The sequence below is a fragment of the Rhinolophus sinicus genome, linkage group LG17, assembly GCF_036562045.2.
Source record: "Rhinolophus sinicus isolate RSC01 linkage group LG17, ASM3656204v1, whole genome shotgun sequence".
NCBI lineage: Eukaryota > Metazoa > Chordata > Mammalia > Chiroptera > Rhinolophidae > Rhinolophus > Rhinolophus sinicus.
The window spans coordinates 24991076-25009686 of record NC_133766.1 but is presented as its reverse complement, the minus strand read 5'-3'; the positions used below and the strand labels follow the sequence as shown (position 1 = coordinate 25009686).

Here is an 18611-nt window from a genome sequence, read left to right as displayed (position 1 = left end):
CTAGGTGCTGAAAGGACTTAAACACTAGTGTTGGTGGTGACATTAGGAAAACCCAATTTCAGAGAGAACTTGTGGCACAAGTCTTGAGGACTTGCCATGAAATGCACTATGTAAGTCTATGACCAAGATAGGTTCCCTGCCTTTTTCAGGGTTTTCTTATCTGGTTAGGAAAATAACACACACATACACATAACTCTCCTTTGCAATATAAGGTAGTAAATTACAAATTCAAATGAATGGTAGAAACAGTAATTGCAGTAGGAATTCAAAGAAGGGAGAGTTTACTTTGAGCTGTAGAAGTTAGAGAAAATTTATTAAAGAAAGTAGAATTTGAAGGACACCTTGAAGAACAAGTAGAATTTTACCAGGTAGAAAAGGAAAGGATGGGTTTCTCAGGTCTTTGGGTCCTGAATTAAAAATTTAGAAGCAGGAGAACATGTGATGTAGTTCAAATGAGTATAGATTTGCATAATGGAGTAGAGAGAGATAAGGCTGGAGATATAAAGAGATATGGTTTAGATTTGGGACAGCCTTGAGTTTGAGATCTACATCACAGGCAGAGGGGAGATATTGAAGTTTTGAGGATGGAGATTAAAATGATGTTTTAGGATCATAGTCATATAGTAATGATATATAGGAAGAGTAAGAGGAACGAGAAGCTGGGCTTGAGAACCATTTCAGAGGCTATCATAGCCATCTTGGCATTAACTGGGGGATGATAATGGGAATGGAAAAAAAAAGGCTAAATTTGAGAGATAGCACAAAGAAAGGCAAGGAATAAGGAGGCATATAATAGAATTCAATTGTTCAACAATATATTTTGAGAGTCTACTTCATGTCAGTGGAAAAATCTATTCAGTTTGTTTTGGAATAAAGTCAAAAGTAGAAGATAAGTTTAGTGTTAGAAATATTGAATTTAGGATGGTGAGGGACCGTCCAAGTAAACAGTTGGAAGGATAGAAAATAAGGAGAGAGAATGGGCTTGAAGTATTTGGGGAGGGGGGACTGTGGCCAATTCTTCTAGTTGTTTTCCAATATTTATTCTCTCCTTCATTCTTAGTAAAAGAATGCCTAATTTGCATCAGGGCATGTAGTCAGCAAGAATAGAGACTACATTGCTCAGGTTTCTACTAGCTAATTTGGTCATATGACTAAGTTCAGGTCAATGGGATGAAAATAGAAGTGTTGTGTATAACTTTTGTGTCTTTAAGAATAGGGGACTTTGCTTTCTTCATCTCTTTCTTGCTTTTTGCAGGCTGAATGTCACGGCAGCTGGATCTCAGACAGACATTTTGGATCAAGAGGATGAAGCCAAGTACTGATAATGGTGGATTGAAAAAGTGTGGATCCCTGATGACCATGTGAATTATTCTACTGATGGAACTGCCAACTCTGGATGTTTTTTTTACATGTACAGGAAATTTCTTTCTTCTTTAAGCCCTTCTTATTTTTGAGTCTCTGTCACTTGCTATCAAACAAATGGAAGCAGTGTAGGAATCCACAGAGAGGAGGTGATTGAAGAGAAGAGGGTCATTCAGGAAGAGTAAGGTGAAGTTCACGGCTGAGCCTTGTGAACAGTGCTCAATTATAGAAGAGGCACTAAACAAACAAACAAACAAAAAACTGAATAGACCAAGTGGCAAGACAGGCACCAATAGTGGACAGTGCCATGGGACCCAAGAGGAGAAAGAGTCTCAAGAAGGGGGTTGTTACTGATTTCTAATTGAGTCAGAGTGTTCAAGTGGGATAAAGATTGAAAATGGCCCCTAGATTTGTCTATTAGGAGGTTATTGATGGCCTTTGAGAATACAGTGCAAGTAAGATGATTCAAATGGAGGCCAGGGTGTAGAAGGTTGAGGAAAGAACAGGTGGTAAGAAAGTGAAGAAGCTTGGCAGTGAAAAAGAGGTGATCATATAGAACAGTAGCAAGAGAGTCAAGTAAAATTAATTTATTTGATTTTGTTTCAAAATAGAAAAGACTGGTGGGGAAGGGGTGGTATGAAGGGAGAGCAGATAGAGATTTCCCTGGTTGGCCCCGCCTTAGGTTAGTTGCTCCTACTCATGGGCTCTCTGCAACTCTGTGTTTCTTTCTCATAGTACTTGCCAAATTGTGTGCTAGTTATGAATCCATGTGTCTGTTTCTGGGCACTGTGAATGAGTTGAGTCCAGGGAGCTTACCTTCAAATCCCCAGATCCAGCTCTGTGCATTATACAAAGGCCTGTTGTGGAACTAAAGATGGAAGGTAAATGGTGGGCAGTGGAGGGTATATGCATAGGTTTCCAACCAGGTAGGGCCATACCGTCTTCTGAAGTGGAAGGGAAAAAGGAAAGGATGAGTGAAAGGATAAGAGTATTTTGAGGTGGTGTTGGAGGTGGAGGTAGAAGAAAGGTTTTCTGGTGAGGTGAAGAGAACACAGGTTTGAGCCAGGTTCAGTCCCTGCCATTTACTGAGACTTTGTCTCACTTTACTACAAGATGGGATATGATAGTGCCTGCCTTATACATTGCTGTGAACACAGACAGAAGGTGTTTGGTACATAGTGGACACTTTATTATTATAAAGTGGATAAAATAGAAGACACTTATACTTGATGGCCTTCATCTCTTTAGCAATGTAGGATGTGAGACTATCTGACAAGTGTAAAGAGGCCAGGGTGGGACTAGCTAGGAAGTAAAAAGATTAGGAACACAGGTTTTGAACCTAGTTATATTATCTTGAGAACATCATTACCATTCTGTGATCCTCAAGTTCCTCACCTCTAAAATATGGATAACTATTACTGCAATTAAGAAGATAAGGCACTTAGCAGAATGCCTGACACATACAAATGGTAGTTGCTATTACTATTTGATGAATGTACAAATTTTGAGGAAATGCTACTACAAGGAACACCCTGGGAAGTCTACCCGAGATTGATTAAGGCAATGAAAGGATTGCTGAGCAGCCTTGGGAGCTCAGTGAAGAAGAGGTGACCCACATTTATAACATCTCTCAGTGAGTGTAGTTTCCTGACTGTCGTATGCCAGAACACAGAAGGGAAGGTTAGCAGAAAGGCAGTGCTTCTCGAAGAGAAGCAAAGGCAAAAAAAGAATGGAACCCTAGGATGTGGGCATAAATAGAAAAATACCTTCGTTATGCCCCCTAGATAGTTATAGTGAGAGGGAACCCAAGGGGAAGGATGACACCAGCTTGGACAGAGAGCACTCTGGACAAGCTGTTTATTGGAGGTGGCCTTCCCGTCCTGGAGGGAAAGTTGGCACATTTCCCAGCCTAATATGCCTTTCTGTGCATTAGCTAGTAACTCCTGTTTCCCTTAATGAATCCATGTGTATGGATGGACTTTACAAATGTACATTTCATGAAAAAGTAGCTGCCAAAAACCACTAACTGGAAGAAGGCAATAGATTATGAGAAAAAGAAAGGTATTTGGGAAAAAAATCAGAAACTTTGTCTAGGTTAGAAATATTAATGGGGTAGGAGGACTTTAACTGAGATAGAGATTTCTTCAGAGATAGAAATTCTTCAGAGTTGAGCGGGAGGAACTTACTAAAGAAGTATTGGGTAGAATTTTAAAATGTTTTGAAATATAAAACATTTATGACAATGAAGAGGGCAATTAGACCTAAAACCTCATAGTTCTCCTTAGATTCTATGAAAAACAAAGACAATGTCCACTTGGGGTTATGGGGAGCTCCCGAGTCTCTTTTCATACTCTTTGCCATCGTCATTTACTAAGCCCTACTTGTTCTGGCCCCTCCCTTGCTCTTTTCATCTCCTACCCTTTCTCCCTCCCTCACTCTAACCACACTGGCTTCCTCCTTCTTCAAACAGGCCAGAAACACTTAGCTGTTGTCTTAGAGATTTTACATTTGCTGTTCTCCTTTTCAACAACACTCTTTCTAGCACTCCTTCACTGTGAAACTCTGCTCCAATGTCATCTCTTCGGAGGGAGGTTTTCTGATCACCATGTTTGAAGCAGCAATCCCCTCCCATCACTCTCTATTGCCTTGCTTTACTTTATTTTTCTTCAAAGCATCACTATGAAAACATTGTATGTATATATCTATGTATCGTCTTCCCTAGCCCCCACCCCACTAGAATGTAATTACCATGAATGCAGAATCTTTGTTTTTGTCACTACCATTTCCCTAGCAACTGAGTAGATGATTATTAAATGTTTGTTGAAAGAATGAATACTTTTTTGGCTGCTGACCCAATTACCTTTTTTCTAGCAACAAAAAGCACGGCAGAAAAACTCAGAGCATGAGAGAGTGACGGCAAGAGAGAACTCTTTACTGGTCCCTGTATTTTGTTGTGGAAGGTTCAGGGTATAAACTGATTAACAAGAAGGAACAGTTGGCTAAATGTAACTTCTTTCCATTCAATATTCTCATGCTATTTGCAAAAATTTTTTTTTTTTTTCCATAGGTCCACAAGATGGGGATTGACAATGTGGGTCCTGAACTAAGGATCAAGAAACATATTCTACTTAAGGCTTTGTTACCAACTAGCTAAATGACATGAATAAATCACCTACCTGCTGTCTCAAGATTCTAGTTGGTAAATTAAATAAAAAATATATGCTCTGCCACTTGAGGAGTTATGCGGATGAACTGAAGTGAAAGTGCCCTCAAGTGTGTGTACCAATGGAGAAGAATCTAGAGACTCCATAGAGGGTCTTGCCATGAGGATCACCCTCCGCCTGTTCCCGTGTGAGGCACCATGACTTAGTGATAAAGAGTCATATTACCTGAGTTTAATCCTGGCCCTGTCAGGTATTAGCCACAAGACCTTGGGAAAGTTAGCAACCTCTCTGCCTCACTTTTATCAGCTTTAAAATGAAGCTAACAGGAGCACTTACCTCATAAAAGTGTTTGAAAATTCAATGAATTAATATTTATAAAACTGTTAGAAAAGTGCCTGGCATATACTAGACATCCTATGTGCCTGTTGTATAAAACAAAGAAGCACTGTTACAGAGATTAAAATCATACTCCCAAGCAATTCTTAAGGGACAAAAAAGAGTTGAAGTATTGAGGAAATGCTAAAGAATGTCAACGTGTATCTATTAATGAGAGTGGAAATGAGGAAGAGTGTATTGTTGCTTAACAGCTACCGAAACCCTCTCCTTTTTAAAGGATCCTTTAGCTAAGGATCCTTTAAGTATTTTGTTGTTGTTGTTTTTTATGGGGGGTGGCACTAGCTAACCTTCCCCTCCTCTTATCTTAGCCACTGCCTCCTAGATCAATAAATGGTAATGAAACCTCCCTGAGTTGCAGGCCTGGAAGGGCAACTTAGAGATAGCTGCACCCTGTAGCACTCAAGAGAGTTGTTTATAACCAGCCATACTGAGTGAAGGGAAATAGGAAAAAAAGCAAAGGGTTGCGTAGCTGGTTTTCCAGCCTCATTCTCCACGAGGTTGGAAAGTCTTTGGTCATGAGGTTTTAAGGAACGAAAACTACCACCCCCATACAACAGTATATTCTGCTACATTTTATTTTTTTAACTTTATACGAGATGTGACCAAACAATACAGTTGAATGTTAACCACTGTGGTCACAAAATATGGTGAATGCTGCTGCCAAGTGCCATCCAACGAAAAGGCAGGAATCGAGGCATCGAACCTTAGTAACAGTGTGTGACAAGTTTCAATTTGTTCAGTGTAGTCAGTAGGGTGTGAGCCATGGTTGAGCAAAGGTGTGTTTTAAAGTGTGCCATAAATCATGGATCACAAACAACACATTAACATGAAATGGGCGAATGGTTTCATCCTTCATCATGACAATGCTCTGTATCATGTGTTGCTTCTGGTATGTCAATTTCTGGCAAATAAAAATATTCCAGTGTGTCCTCATCCACCTTATTCACCAGATCTGGCACTGTGCAACTTCAGGCTCTTCCCCAAAGTCAAAATGATTCAGGACATCAAGGCAGCCATGATAGCACAACCAAAGACACTCATGAAAGAGGACTTCCAGAACTGCTTCAGAAAGTGGCAAGAATGATGGGATAAGTGTGATCGAAGCAAGGGGAGTATATTGAGGGAGATTAATAGCAATGTGTCTTTTACTGTAATAATTTTTTTAATTAAAGTTTATTGGGGTCACAATTGTTAGTAAAGTTACATAGATTTCAGGTGTATAATTCTGTAATACATCATCTACATATATATCACATTGTGTGTTCATCGCCCAGAGTCAGTTCTCTTTCCATCACCACATATTTGACCCCTTTACCCTCATCTACTATCCCCTCTCCCCTTACCCTCTGGTAACCACTGTCTATGAATTTTTGTTTCTTCATTTGTTTGTCTTGTTCTTTTGTTGTTTTCAGTTTTCTATACCACATATCAATTAGATCATATGGTTCTCGACTTTTTCTGTCTGATTTACTTTGTTTAGGATTATAATCTCAAACTCCATTCATGTTGTCGCAAATGATGCTATTTCATCTTTTCTTATAGCAGAATAGTATTCCATTGTGTATATATATACCACAACTACTTTATCCATTCATCTATCAAAGGACACTTTGGTTGTTTCCATGTCTTGGCCACCGTAAATAAAGCTGCAATGAATATTTGAGCACACTTGTCTTTATGGATAAATGTTTTCAGATTTTTTTGGGTAGATACCCAGGAGAGGGATTGCTGGGTCATACGGTAATTCAATTTGTAATTTTTTGAGGAACCTCCACACTGCCTTCTATAGTGGCTGCTCCAATCTTCATTCCCACCAACAGTGTATGAGGGTTCCTTTTTCTCCACAGCGTCTCCAACACTTGTTACTATTTGTCTTGTTGATGATAGCCATTCTGACTGGGGTGAGGTGATACCTCATTGTGGTTTTTATTTGCATTTCTCTGATGATTAGTGAGTGATGTTGAGCATTTTTTCATACGGCTCTTGGCCGTTTGTATGGCCTCTTTGGAGAAATGTCTTTTCAGGTCCTCTGCCCAGTTTTAAATTGGATTTTTTTTTTTTTTTGGTTATTGAGTTTTATGAATTCCTTATGTATTTTGGATGTTAGCCCCTTATTGGAGGTGTTGTTTGCAAAAATCTTCTCCCATTTTGTTGGTTGTCTTTTTATTTTGTTGATGGTTTCTTTTGCTGTGCAGAAGCTTTTAAGTTTGATATAGTCCCATTCATTTATTTTAGCTTTTACTTCCCTTGCCTTTGGAGTCAAATTCATAAAATGCTCTTTGAACCCAAGGTCCATAAGTTTAGTACCTATGTTTTCTTCTATGCAGTTTATTGTTTCAGGTCTTATGCTTAAGTCTTTGATCCATTTTGAATTAATTTTGGTACATGGTGACAGATAGCAGTCCAGTTTCATTCTTTTGCACATGGCTTTCCAATTCTCCCAGCACCATTTATTGAAGAGGCTGTCTTTTCTCCATTGTATGTTTTTGGCTTCTTTGTCAAAAATTATCTGTCCATATTTATGTGGGTTTATTTTTGGGTTCTCAATTCTATTCCATTGGTCTGTGTGTCTATTTTTCTGCCACTATCATACTGTTTTGATTATTGTTGCCCTGTAGTATAAGCTGAAATCAAGGAGTGTGATACCTCCAGCATTGTTCTTTTTTCCTAGGATTGCTTTGGCCATTTGCAGTCTTTTATGGTTCCATAAAAATATGACGATTTTTTTGTTCTATTTCTTTAAAAAATGCCATTGGTATTTTGATGGGGATTGCATTAAATCTGTTTATTGCTTTGGGTAATACGGCCATTTTAACTATGGTGATTCTTCCAATCCATGAGCACGGAATGTCTTTCCATTTCTTTGTGTTTTCTTCAATTTCTTTTAAAAATGTCTTACAGTTTTCAGCATATAGGTCTTTCACATCCTTGGTTAAGTTTATTCCTAGGTATTTTATTCTTTTTGTTGCAGTTGCAAAAGGAATTGTTTATTTATTTCTTTTTCTGAGATTTCATTGTTAGTATTTAGGAAGGCAATGGACTTTTGTACGTTGATTTTGTAGCCGGCAACTTTACTGTATTCGTTTATTGTTTCTAACAGCTTTTTGGTGGAGTCTAGGGTTTTCTATATACATATAGCATCATGTCATCTGCAAAAAGTGACAATTTAACTTCTTCATTCCCAATTTGGATGCCTTTTATTTCTTTCTCTTGCCTGATTGCTCTGGCGAGGACTTCCAACACTATGTTGAAAAGCAGAGGTGATAGCGGAACAGCCCTGTCGTGTTCCTGAACATAGAGAAAAGGGCTTCAGTTTTTCACCGTTAATTATGATATTAGCTGAGGGTTTGTCATATATGGCCTTTATTATGTTAAGGTATTTTCCTTCTATACCTGTTTCATTAAGTGTTTTAATCATAAATGGATGTATCTTGTGAAAAGCTTTTTCTGTATCTATTGATATAATCCTATGATTTTTGCCCTTTATTTTGTTTATGTGGTATATCACATTGATCGATTTGCATGTGTTGAACCATCCTTGTGCCCCACTTTGTCCTCATGTAAAACCTTTTTAATGCATTGTTGCATTCGATTTGCTAGAATTTTGTTTAGGATTTTTGCATTTGTATTCATCAGAGATATTGGTCTGTAATTTTCTTTTTTTGTGTCATCCTTACTTGTTTTTGGTATCAGGGTAATGTTGGCCTCATAAAATGAGTTAGAGAGTATTGGCTCTTCTTCAATTTTTGGAAGAGCTTGAGTAGGACAGGTATTCGATCTAGAATGTTTGATAGAATTCACTAGTGGAGCCATCTGGTCCTGGACTTTTGCTTTTGGGAAGGTTTTGGATGACTGATTCAATTTCCTTACTGGTGATTGGTCTATTCAGATTTTCCAGTTCTTCATGGTTCAGCCTTGGAAGGCTATATGTTTCTAAGAACTTGTCCATTTCTTCTAGGTTGTTGAATTTGGTGGCATATAGTCCTTCATAGTATTCTTGGATAATCCTTTGTATTTCTGTGGCATCTGTGATATCTTCCCCTCTTTCATTTCTGATTTTGTTTTATTTGCATCTTTTCTCTTTTTATCTTAGTGAGTCTTGCCAAGAGTTTGTCAATTTTATTAATTTTTTCAAAGAACCAGCTCTTTGTCACATTAATTTTTTCCTATAGTCTTTTTTTTTCTCTATTTCATTTAGTTCAGCTCTGTTCTGATTTTTATTATTTCCTTCCTTCTGCTGACTTTGGGTTTTATTTGTTCCTTTTCTAGTTCTTTAAGGTGTAATGTGAGGTTGTTTATCTGGGATTTTTCTTGTTTCTTGAGGTAGACCTGGAATGATATAAATTTCTTCTTAAAACTGCTTTTGCTGCATCCCAAACACTTTAGTAGGATGTATTTTCATTTTCATTTGTTTCTATGTATTTTTTTATTTCTCTTCTTATTTCTACTTTGACACAGTTGTTCCTTAAAAGTATTTTATTTAATCTCCACATAGTTGTGGTTTTTCCTGTTTTATTTTTGCAGTTGATATCCAATTTCAAAACCTTGTGATCAGAGAGTATGCTTGGGATGATTACAATCTTCTTAAATTTGCTGAGGCTAGTTTTATGTCCCAGTATATGGTCTATCCTTGAGAATGATCCATGTACACTAGAAAAAAATGCATAGTCTGATGTTCTAAGATGAAGTGCTCTATAAATGTCAATTATGTTTATTTCATCTAATGTGTCATTTAGGGCTGATATTTTTTAAATTTATTTTCTGTTTGGATGATCTGTCCATAGCTGTCAATGATGTATTTAATTCCCCTACTATAACTGCATTTTGGTCAATTTCTCCCTTTAGTTCTGTTAGTAGTTGCTTGGTATATTTTGGTGCTCCCTGATTGGGGGCATAAATATTGATGACTGTTATGTCTTCTTTTGTATAATTGCTTTTGCCATTATGAAATGTCCATCTTTGTCTCTGTTACCTTTTTTATACTGAAGTTTGTTTCATCTGATATCAATATGGCTACACCTGATTTTCTCTGGATACCATTTGCTGGGAATGTCAGTTTCCACCCTTACACTTTAAGTCTATATTTGTCCTTATAGCTGAAATATGTCTCCTGGAGGCAGCACATGGTTGGGTTTAGTTTTTCAGTACAATCTTCTACTCTGCCTTTTTACTGGTGAGTTTAGTTCATTTACATTTAGGTGATTGTTGATATAGGAGGATTTCCTATCATTCCATCTTTGGTTTTCTGGTAGGACTGTGTCTCCATTGTTTCTTTGCCTTTTTGTTGCTATTTTTTCAGTGTGGTGGTATTCTCTGGTTTTTCCCTCTGTTCTTTAATTATGTTGTACATTTCATTTCTGGATATTTTTTGAGTGGCTACCTTAAGTTTATTTAAAAGAAAGTTTCATATTTAGAGTATTCCATTTTCTTCAGCATGCTTATTTTCTCCATTCCCTTATGCTGGTTCAGACATCTTATGTTTTTGTTGTCACAAATTATCCCTATTTATGCTAATCAAACAGGTTCCTGCAGTACTTCTTGTAGTGCAGGTTGTGTGTTAGAAAATTCCCTTAGCTTCTGAATGTCTGGAAAGGTCTTTATTCTTCTTTCATATCTAAAGGATATCTTTGTTGGATGTATTATTCTTGGCTCATAATTTCTGTCTTTCAATTGTTTGAATATTTGAGTCCACTCCCTCCTGGCTTGTAGAGTTTCTGCTGAAAAATCTGATAATAACCTAATGGGTTTTTCTTTGTAGGTTACCATCTTCTTTTCCCTAGCTGCCTTGAGGATTCTTTCTTTGTTGTTAATTTTTGACAGCTTCAATACAATGTGCCTTGGAGAAGGCCTGTTGGGGTTGAGATAATTAGGTGTTTTATTTGCTTCTTGGATTCGAGGATCCAGTTCTTTCCACATGTTTAGGATGTTTTCATTGGTTATTGTTTGAATATACTCTCTGTTTCCTTCTCTCTTTGTTCTCCTCCTGGTATGCCCATTATTCTTATATTGCTTTTTTTTTTTTTTTTTAAAGATTTTATTGGGGAAGGGGAACAGGACTTTTATTGGGGAACAGTGTGTACTTCCAGGCCTTTTTTCCAAGTCAAGTTGTTGTCCTTTCAATCTTAGTTGTGGAAGGCACAGTTCAGCTCCAGATCCAGTTGCCGTTTCTAGTTGCAGGGGGCACAGCCCACCATCCCTTGCAGGAGTGGAACCGGCAACCTTGTGGTTGAGAGGACGCACTCCAATCAACTGAGCCATCTGGGAGCTCAGTGGCAGCTCAGGTCAAGGTGCCATGTTCAATCTTAGTTGCCAGGTCAAGGTGCCATGTTCAATCTTAGTTGCAGGGGGCGCTGCCCACCATCCCTTGCGGGACTCGAGGAATTGAACTGGCAACCTTGTGGTTGAGAGCCCGTGCTCCAACCAACTGAGCCATCCGGGAGGAAGCTCAGCTCAAGGTGCCATGTTCAATCTTATTTGCAGGGGGCGGAGCCCATCATCCCTTGTGGGACCTGAGGAATCGAACTGGCAACCTTGTAGTTGAGAGGCCACTGACCCATGTGGAAATTGAACCGGCAGCCTTCGGAGTTAGGAGCATAGATCTCTAACCGCCTGAGCCACCAGGTCGGCCCCATTATATTGCTTTTTTTGATGGAATTAGAATGTTCTTGTAGAGTTCTTTTATTTCTTTTAACTCTCAAGTCTCTCTCTTCTTCCATCTGTGTCATTTCCAGATTTCTATCTTTGATGTGAAGGATTCTTTCCTTCATCTGGTCAGCTCTATTACCTAAGTTGGCTATTTCATTCTTCATTTATTTAATTGAGTATTTAATCTTCAGAAATTTTATTTGGTTCTTTTTAAAAATTTCATGCCCTTTGGTGAAATGTTCATTTTGTTCTTTGATTGTGTTTCTGAGTTTATTAACCTGCTTGTGTGTGTTTTCTTGTATCTCACTGAGTTTTTTCAGAACGGCTATCTTGAATTCTCTGTCATTAAGTCACATATTTCCATGTCTTTAAGTTCATTTTCTGGAGACTTTTCATTTTCTTTCTTAGTTGCCTTGTTACCTTGATTATTCATGGCAGTTAGTAAATTATTATTTATTTTCCTAGGCATCTACAGGAGTGGGTTCTGCAACAGGTTGGTAGGAAGAGGTCTTTCCTTTGCTTGCCAGTAGGTGTTGGTAGAATACTTTATTTTCTTTTCAACTGCAGCCTTTAATTCTCTCTCATGCTGTAGTGTTACATTTTCTCTGCACTGTTTCAGCTTCTCACACAATAGGGGCATTCCATGGAAAGTGGGCTTCTCCTCTGTGAGCAGCATGCCTGGGTCTCAGGGTACTTCCTCTGTTGGGGGATGTGGAAAGCTTCTGAAGTTCCAAAGCTCTTCCTGCACCAGATTCAAGGCCTGTGTGTTTCAGTGGCTCTGTCTACTCCAGCAGGGATCTGCCCAGATAGCTGGGGGTGGGAACAGGGTGGGGTTGTGAGAGGTGGCTGTGAGCAATGGCAGCAACCACCAGCACAGCCCGTTCTGCACCCAGGGCTCCCTGCCCTTCACCAGAACTAGTTGGGCTGCAAGTCTGGCTGCAGGCCGTGGTTCTCGGAACTGCCAATATTCTGTTCTTTTGATGTGACAGTGCTACCATTCCGCTTTTAGCACTGGGAGGGTGAGGGTGGGGGGAGCTCTGGGAGGGTAGGAAGGGGTTGGCTGGGCTCTGTACCTAAGTCTTCTATCCTTTGCTTGGCAATGAAGGTTTAAACCTCTGTTTTAACCCTTCTTCCCTCAGTCTTTGCTCTGAGGTCTCTGCATTGAGTGCATTGGGTTAAGCTGTATTATACGCTGATCGCTCAGGTGGGACTGTGGGCCATAAGGGGAGTGCTAGCATTTTGAATTCTTCCCTCTCCAGTGACTGCAGTAGCTGGAGAATGCAGGGAGCTCGGAGCTCCAAGCTCGGTCTGCTTCATGCACCTGCATGGCCTGCGTCTGTGCACTTCCCGCTTCCCTTGCCCAATTTGTCCACCTTTAGATGATTTCAATTGTGCGTCTCTTAGTCTTGCCTGTCTTCTGTGCAGGGGTCCTTTGTGGAATTACAGTTGTTCAATTTGTTATAAATTCCAGGGGAGATTTCAAGAGGCACACCTCATGCCATCATTTCTATTACATCATCTGTTGTTTTTAATTTAAGCGTTCACCATATTTTTTATCACACCTTGTATCATCTTTATTGAGATTTGGGTTGACTTGAATCTGCTTCTTCAAAACAAACACTAATTCTCAAAACAGAGATAAGATCTTGGCCACCCACTCTTTTATCACTACTTCCCTCTCTTGGTGTATAATGAAAAATTGAGTATAACAAAAAAACGTAGGTACTACATCAGTCCCCAGACTGATTAATCATACCTCTTTCTTTTCCAGTTTCCACCTAAATGAGCCTAGTTACTTCCAAACTTGCAGATTCATACTTCTCTGAGGTTCAAGACAAGAAAGTTTTATTTCAGGAAATATTTGGGTATCCTGAGTGGCCAGGGACTAACTTTTGGGCTCCTACTGTGAAGGCACTCTGGCTTTTTTGTCAATCACCATGATCTCCAGGGCTGTTTCCCACTATCAGGCTGACACGTTGGGTCTTTACTCCCTCCTACTGGAGTCCTGTGTTATCACAAGGATGCAAGCTTCCCAGCCTATTTGGAAACTGGATTTTTGAGCTGATACTCAAATACAGAATATATTTTTCCATTTCTATAATTGGGATTCTGCTTTCGAGCCCTTTCTGAGTATCTGCTCAAACCTCTTTCTAGTACAGAGGCTTTATGTTTGTCTCGAAGGTTTTCTCTGCAAGGACTTTGGACCAATGGCAAGTAGCTCCTGCCAGGACTCTTCTCCAGGCACGAAATTCTGTCTCTAACACCCAGGATGATGGATGGGGCATAATTATTCATGGACAGATATCTAGATGGGCCTACTCACTTCTTGGACTTTATTTTATTTTACTGGGGAAAGGAACAGGACTTTATTGGGGAACAGTGTGTACTTCCAGGACTTTTCCAAGTCAAGTTGTTGTCCTTTCAATCTTAATTGTGGAGGGCACAGCTCAGCTCCAGGCCCAGTTGTGGTTGTTAGTTGCAGGGGATGCAGCCCACCATCCCTTGAGGGAGTTAAGGAGTCAAAACGGCCACCTTGTGTTTAAGAGCCAGCAGCACTCCAACCAACTGAGCCATCTGGCCACCTGGGAGCTGAGCGGCAACTTATTGACTTCATTCTAGTTGTGGAGGGCACAGCTCACCAGCCCATGTGGGAATCGAACCAGCAGCCCCGTTGCCCAGAGCTCGTGCTCTAACCAATTGAGCCACCCGTCTGCCCCCACTTCTTGGACTTTTAAGTATCAACTGCTGAAATGCTCCATGACTGTGCTCAATATTAGATAGAACTCAAGGTCTTGTTGATATTGGACCCTTGTTTATTTTTAAGAAGGTACTTCAGGTTAACGCAAATTATATTGATGTGAATGGTGCTTGAACTGTGTCTAGATATGGTCATTTACTCGGATATTCTGCCTTGTTGGCATGCCTAAACTTTTGTTTTTGGTGAAGGTCTGCCCACCAATCCCACCCTCCTCTACAGGTGGGTATAGAGACAGTCCCAGTCGCTCCCTGAATAATTCTCTCTTGCTGGGAATAAATTATCACTGAGAAATCCCCCAATGTGGTAAAAATCAATAGTAATAACAACATTTTATTCCCCTTCAGCTTTGCAGTGGGTAAAGACAGTGGTTAAATCTAGAGACACAGAAAGTCAAATCCTACTTCCTCCACTTTTTGGCTAAATGACCTCCAGTCTTCTGTGTCTCAATGTTTTCACCTATAAACTTGAGATATTAATAGTACCCATCTCATAGGGTATTGTGAGGATTAAATAAATTAATAAATGTAGACTACTTAGAGTAATGCCAGACATGTAGTATTTGCTCCATAAATGGTTAGTTATTACTATTATTGATGGGAGATAGGAGAAAAGAGCACGGGAAAGGGTTGAAGAAACTGAAGCAAGAAAGATGTAGAGAAAAGGAAGAATTAAAATTGCATGTAGAGAAAACATATAGAGGGAAATGGTCATGGAGCAAAAGTGGTGGATTCTCCTGCCTTCTAATCTAGAGCGGGGGTGGCTTGTAAGATACTTGGAGGGACAGCCAGAATCACAGGATTCACCAGTCATGATGAGAAAGTTGAGACCAGAACATAAGCCTCTGAGTCTTAGTTCTTAGAGAAAAATTTTCCAACATGGAAGAGGCATGAATTACACACTCAGACTTCTCTTATTTCAGTGATTTCAAGGGAAAAGGGGGATTCCTAACTTCCTTTCTCCACTGCTTCTACTGCTCTGAGTTCCAGGGAAGTGCATGAAATCAGTGTTGATTCATAAGCCCAATGCTAAACATAAGGAACCACCTTTGCCAGGAAATGTTTCTGGAATAACCTTTAAGTGGCAAACAGATCCATTCAGTAAAGGAAAATGTATGTGAAAGTACTTCTGGTTTTACTTCTATAAAAATAAACCTCCACCCCTGATTTCATGGGTCGCTGACAAAATGAATATCTCATGCCTGGTTTCCTCTCCAGAATCCCAACAACCCACACCTGAGCTCAAACTCCCAACACCTTTTCTCCTGCGCATGTTCCTTGGATCATCCCAAAGAGAGGAGCTGTGCCCAGGATCTCTGTACAATAAAGCCCTGGCTCTTCCTACTACTACGGGAAAAGTGAGTGTGGAAAACAATAGCTTTAGCTAATATTTGTTAAGCACTTACTATATTCAGGTACTATGCCAAGTGTTATACATGAATTATCATTTTGATTCTCAAAACAATCCTACTGTAGTATGTATCAACTGCTGGAATAAAAAATTTCCCCATTTTGAAGTCAAAACAACAGTTTGAGCTTATGTAACTTTCCCAAGGTCATAAAGCTAATGAATGAATGATTCATTGCCAGTTGATTTGACAAGTTCAATTTCAGGTTCAGTAAATGAAGCAAGTGTATCATACAGATGTCTTTTAGCATGTGTTAAGCCTTGAAGAGCATCAAGGATTTGAAAACTTAATGAGTGAAGAGGTCAGAAAAAGTGCGGAGCAGAAAGAACTATAGCTTTGGGATTAGAGAAACCAATGTTCATTATCAGCTTTACCAATTTTAGGTTGTAAAATTTCAGGTGAAATTGTTTAACCTAATCATAATTTGTACGTTTTTTGCATGATAGGATTAATAATATCTATCTTGCTTATTGCAGTGGTTTTAGTACGGATCACATGAGAGTGTAGGCATAAAAATTATAGAATGCTTTGCATATTAAGTGATAGCAAATGCCACCCTTCTCTGGAAGATTGGGGACATCCCTAGATTTCCACTTAGGTTCTTTCCAACTCTTTTCCCTATCTACTTGCATTTTCCATCTGCCATGTCAGGGTGAGTAGCATAGACTCCAAAAACTTGGCTTGCATAGTGGTTGCAATCTCTATGAAGCTCAAATTAAAAGAGCTACAACTTTAAATGGTCAAGAGAACTAGAGAGACCATTTATTCTACCTTTTCAGGATATCCTAACCCACTAGATCTCTGTTGTCTAACTCATGCCAGGAATTTGCTAGTGCATTTTCAGAGTTGGTAAGAGATAATACAAGTATGTTTAGAAGTGCCAAACATAGTCGAATTTATATAAACAAGGCATTTGTTTAGATTTAATGAAATAATATATACAATGACAAAACACTGCCAGAACTGTTAGTGTTGCATAGTTTTCTTTGTACTAATAACAAATAATATTCATCTGTCCTTTATAGTTTACTGTTAAGCCATAAGTAAGAAAAACAGAGTTTTTAGTTCAAATCCTCCATTTTTTTGAGACCTAATGAATTTGTAATATAGGGAAAATAACCTCTTCCTCATTTGTTTTAGAGACTTTTCGGAAGATAGAAGCAGAACAATCGCTCTGAATGTGCTTTAGACACAGACAATAGTTTAGTGGTTACCAGAGGGTAAGGGGGATGGGGGGTGGGAGATGAGGGTAAGGGGGATCAAATCTATGGTGATGGAAGAACTGACTCTGGGTGGTGAACACACAATGGGACTTATAGATGATGTAATACAGAACTGTACACCTGAAATCTATGTAATTTTACTAACAATTGTCACCCCAATAAATTAAAAAAAAAAAAAGAAAAAAAGAAAACAAAGGGAGCTTCCAGAGATGAAGTTTTTAAAATGATAATTACAGTCATGCACTACTCTAATCTGATAGAGCAACAAAATAAAATTGGGAAGGACATATCTGTCAAAAACTATACAACACATTCTAATGCTAAAAAGAAACTGTTTTTAAGTTATTCAAGGTTTTAGATTTTTATTCTTTTGCTGTGCTTTCTGAGTGGGTCTACCAAGTGCTGACTCTCCTGAGCAGAAGGGTTTGTCTCAGGTCTTTAGAGACTGGACACAGACAAAATTCAGAAATATAAACTCTGAAGCTGAAAAACAATTAGGATCTTAAGTCTGCCCTCATCCAGTTGGATTCCTTTTGAGACCCAGGGTGTTTCTGTTAAAACAGATCAAAAGGGCATTTCAATGTCTTCCTTAAGGACAATCTCTAAAATTTAATAGAAAACTAGGCGGGAATCAGTAAGGGTCAGAACTTACAGGTTTGCAGGCAAAGGAGCAAGATCCATATGTAGTGCTGCGCCATCTTCTTCCTGGGTCTGTGCCTAGAATGGCACTCTTCCAGCAGAGTCATTTTCACTTGAGTTTTTTTGTTCCTATTAGTGCTTTAAAAAAAAAAAAAAAAAAAAAAAGGAAGTGTGAACTAACTGATTTTGGAAACATTGGTCTATATATTATGCTGTTTTTTCCTATTATATAACATAAAGTGTCTAGCATTAATTAATTATTTATTCAACAAATATTTATTGAATGTCTACTATGTGGCAGGCACTATTCTAGGCACTGGCAATATAAAGAGCAACAAAGCAACTGATCTCTCCTCTTGTGGAGATCAACAATTAAACAGACAATTCCAACATAGTATGATAAGTGTTTCAATAGAGAAAATATGGGGAACTGGGAGAGTGTGGGGAAGGCTTTCTGAAGGAACTGACAATCAAGCTGAGACAGATCTGAAGAGTAAGTTAGTGTTATTAGGCAAAAGATGGTGGGGATAGGGAATAGGAAGAATATGCTGTCATGATGGGAGCTTCACAAATGGTAGCAACTAATATTATATAATTATAGCTATGTAATAATACATAATAGAATTACATGTAGTTCCATTATACAAAATTATTTATGTAATAATTATATTCTATATAATTATGTTACTTAAATTATGTATATAATGTATATAATATATAATATAATTATGATATTGAACTGATATGTTATATAAAATATGTATATAATGTATTGAACTGATATGTTACATAAATTATGTATATAGTGTATATAATATATAATATAATTATATTATGATATTGAACTGAAGGAAACACAGGATTACTCTCTAATAGAGGCCCCCCCACTCCTTGTTAGAAGATAACAAAGGCCTTTTATATGTGTGGGGTGTAAGGGATGGTAATATGTGTAAATATTTCGGCCCCAAAGCCAAGCAATTTGAACTTGAACCCAGCTCTTTTGGGGAGTGCTGAGGAAG

At 38.6% G+C, this 18611-nt stretch overlaps 1 protein-coding gene and 1 long non-coding RNA gene across 33 annotated transcripts in view; one reads left to right on the top strand and one right to left on the bottom strand.

Moving 5' to 3' along the window:
• The window catches only part of LOC141569385 (uncharacterized), a 34076-nt gene extending 27076 nt beyond the window's left edge, over positions 1–7000 (top strand). Inside the window, exons 1-3 of one of the 2 annotated variants that reach the window (XR_012493000.1) lie at positions 3–110; positions 1256–1411; positions 4430–7000. This is a non-coding gene — a long non-coding RNA (uncharacterized LOC141569385). Of the gene's footprint in view, positions 1–2; positions 111–1255; positions 1412–4429 lie in introns of those variants that run through there. The other variant, XR_012492999.1, reaches the window with a different exon arrangement.
• Positions 1–17699, bottom strand: part of CD84 (CD84 molecule) — a 79508-nt gene extending 61809 nt beyond the window's left edge. For 29 of the 31 annotated variants that reach the window (XR_012492991.1, XR_012492993.1, XR_012492995.1 and 26 more), the window contains exon 1: positions 17606–17699. Coding sequence is in view for 22 of the 31 variants with exons in the window: in XM_074322478.1 (XP_074178579.1) it covers positions 17606–17699 (94 nt within the window). In the remaining 9 variants the exon portion in view is untranslated. The remainder of the gene's footprint in view (positions 1–17605) is intronic. The other 2 variants (XM_074322487.1, XM_019718143.2) reach the window with 2 other exon arrangements.
• Between the last annotated feature and the right edge of the window lie 912 nt (positions 17700–18611).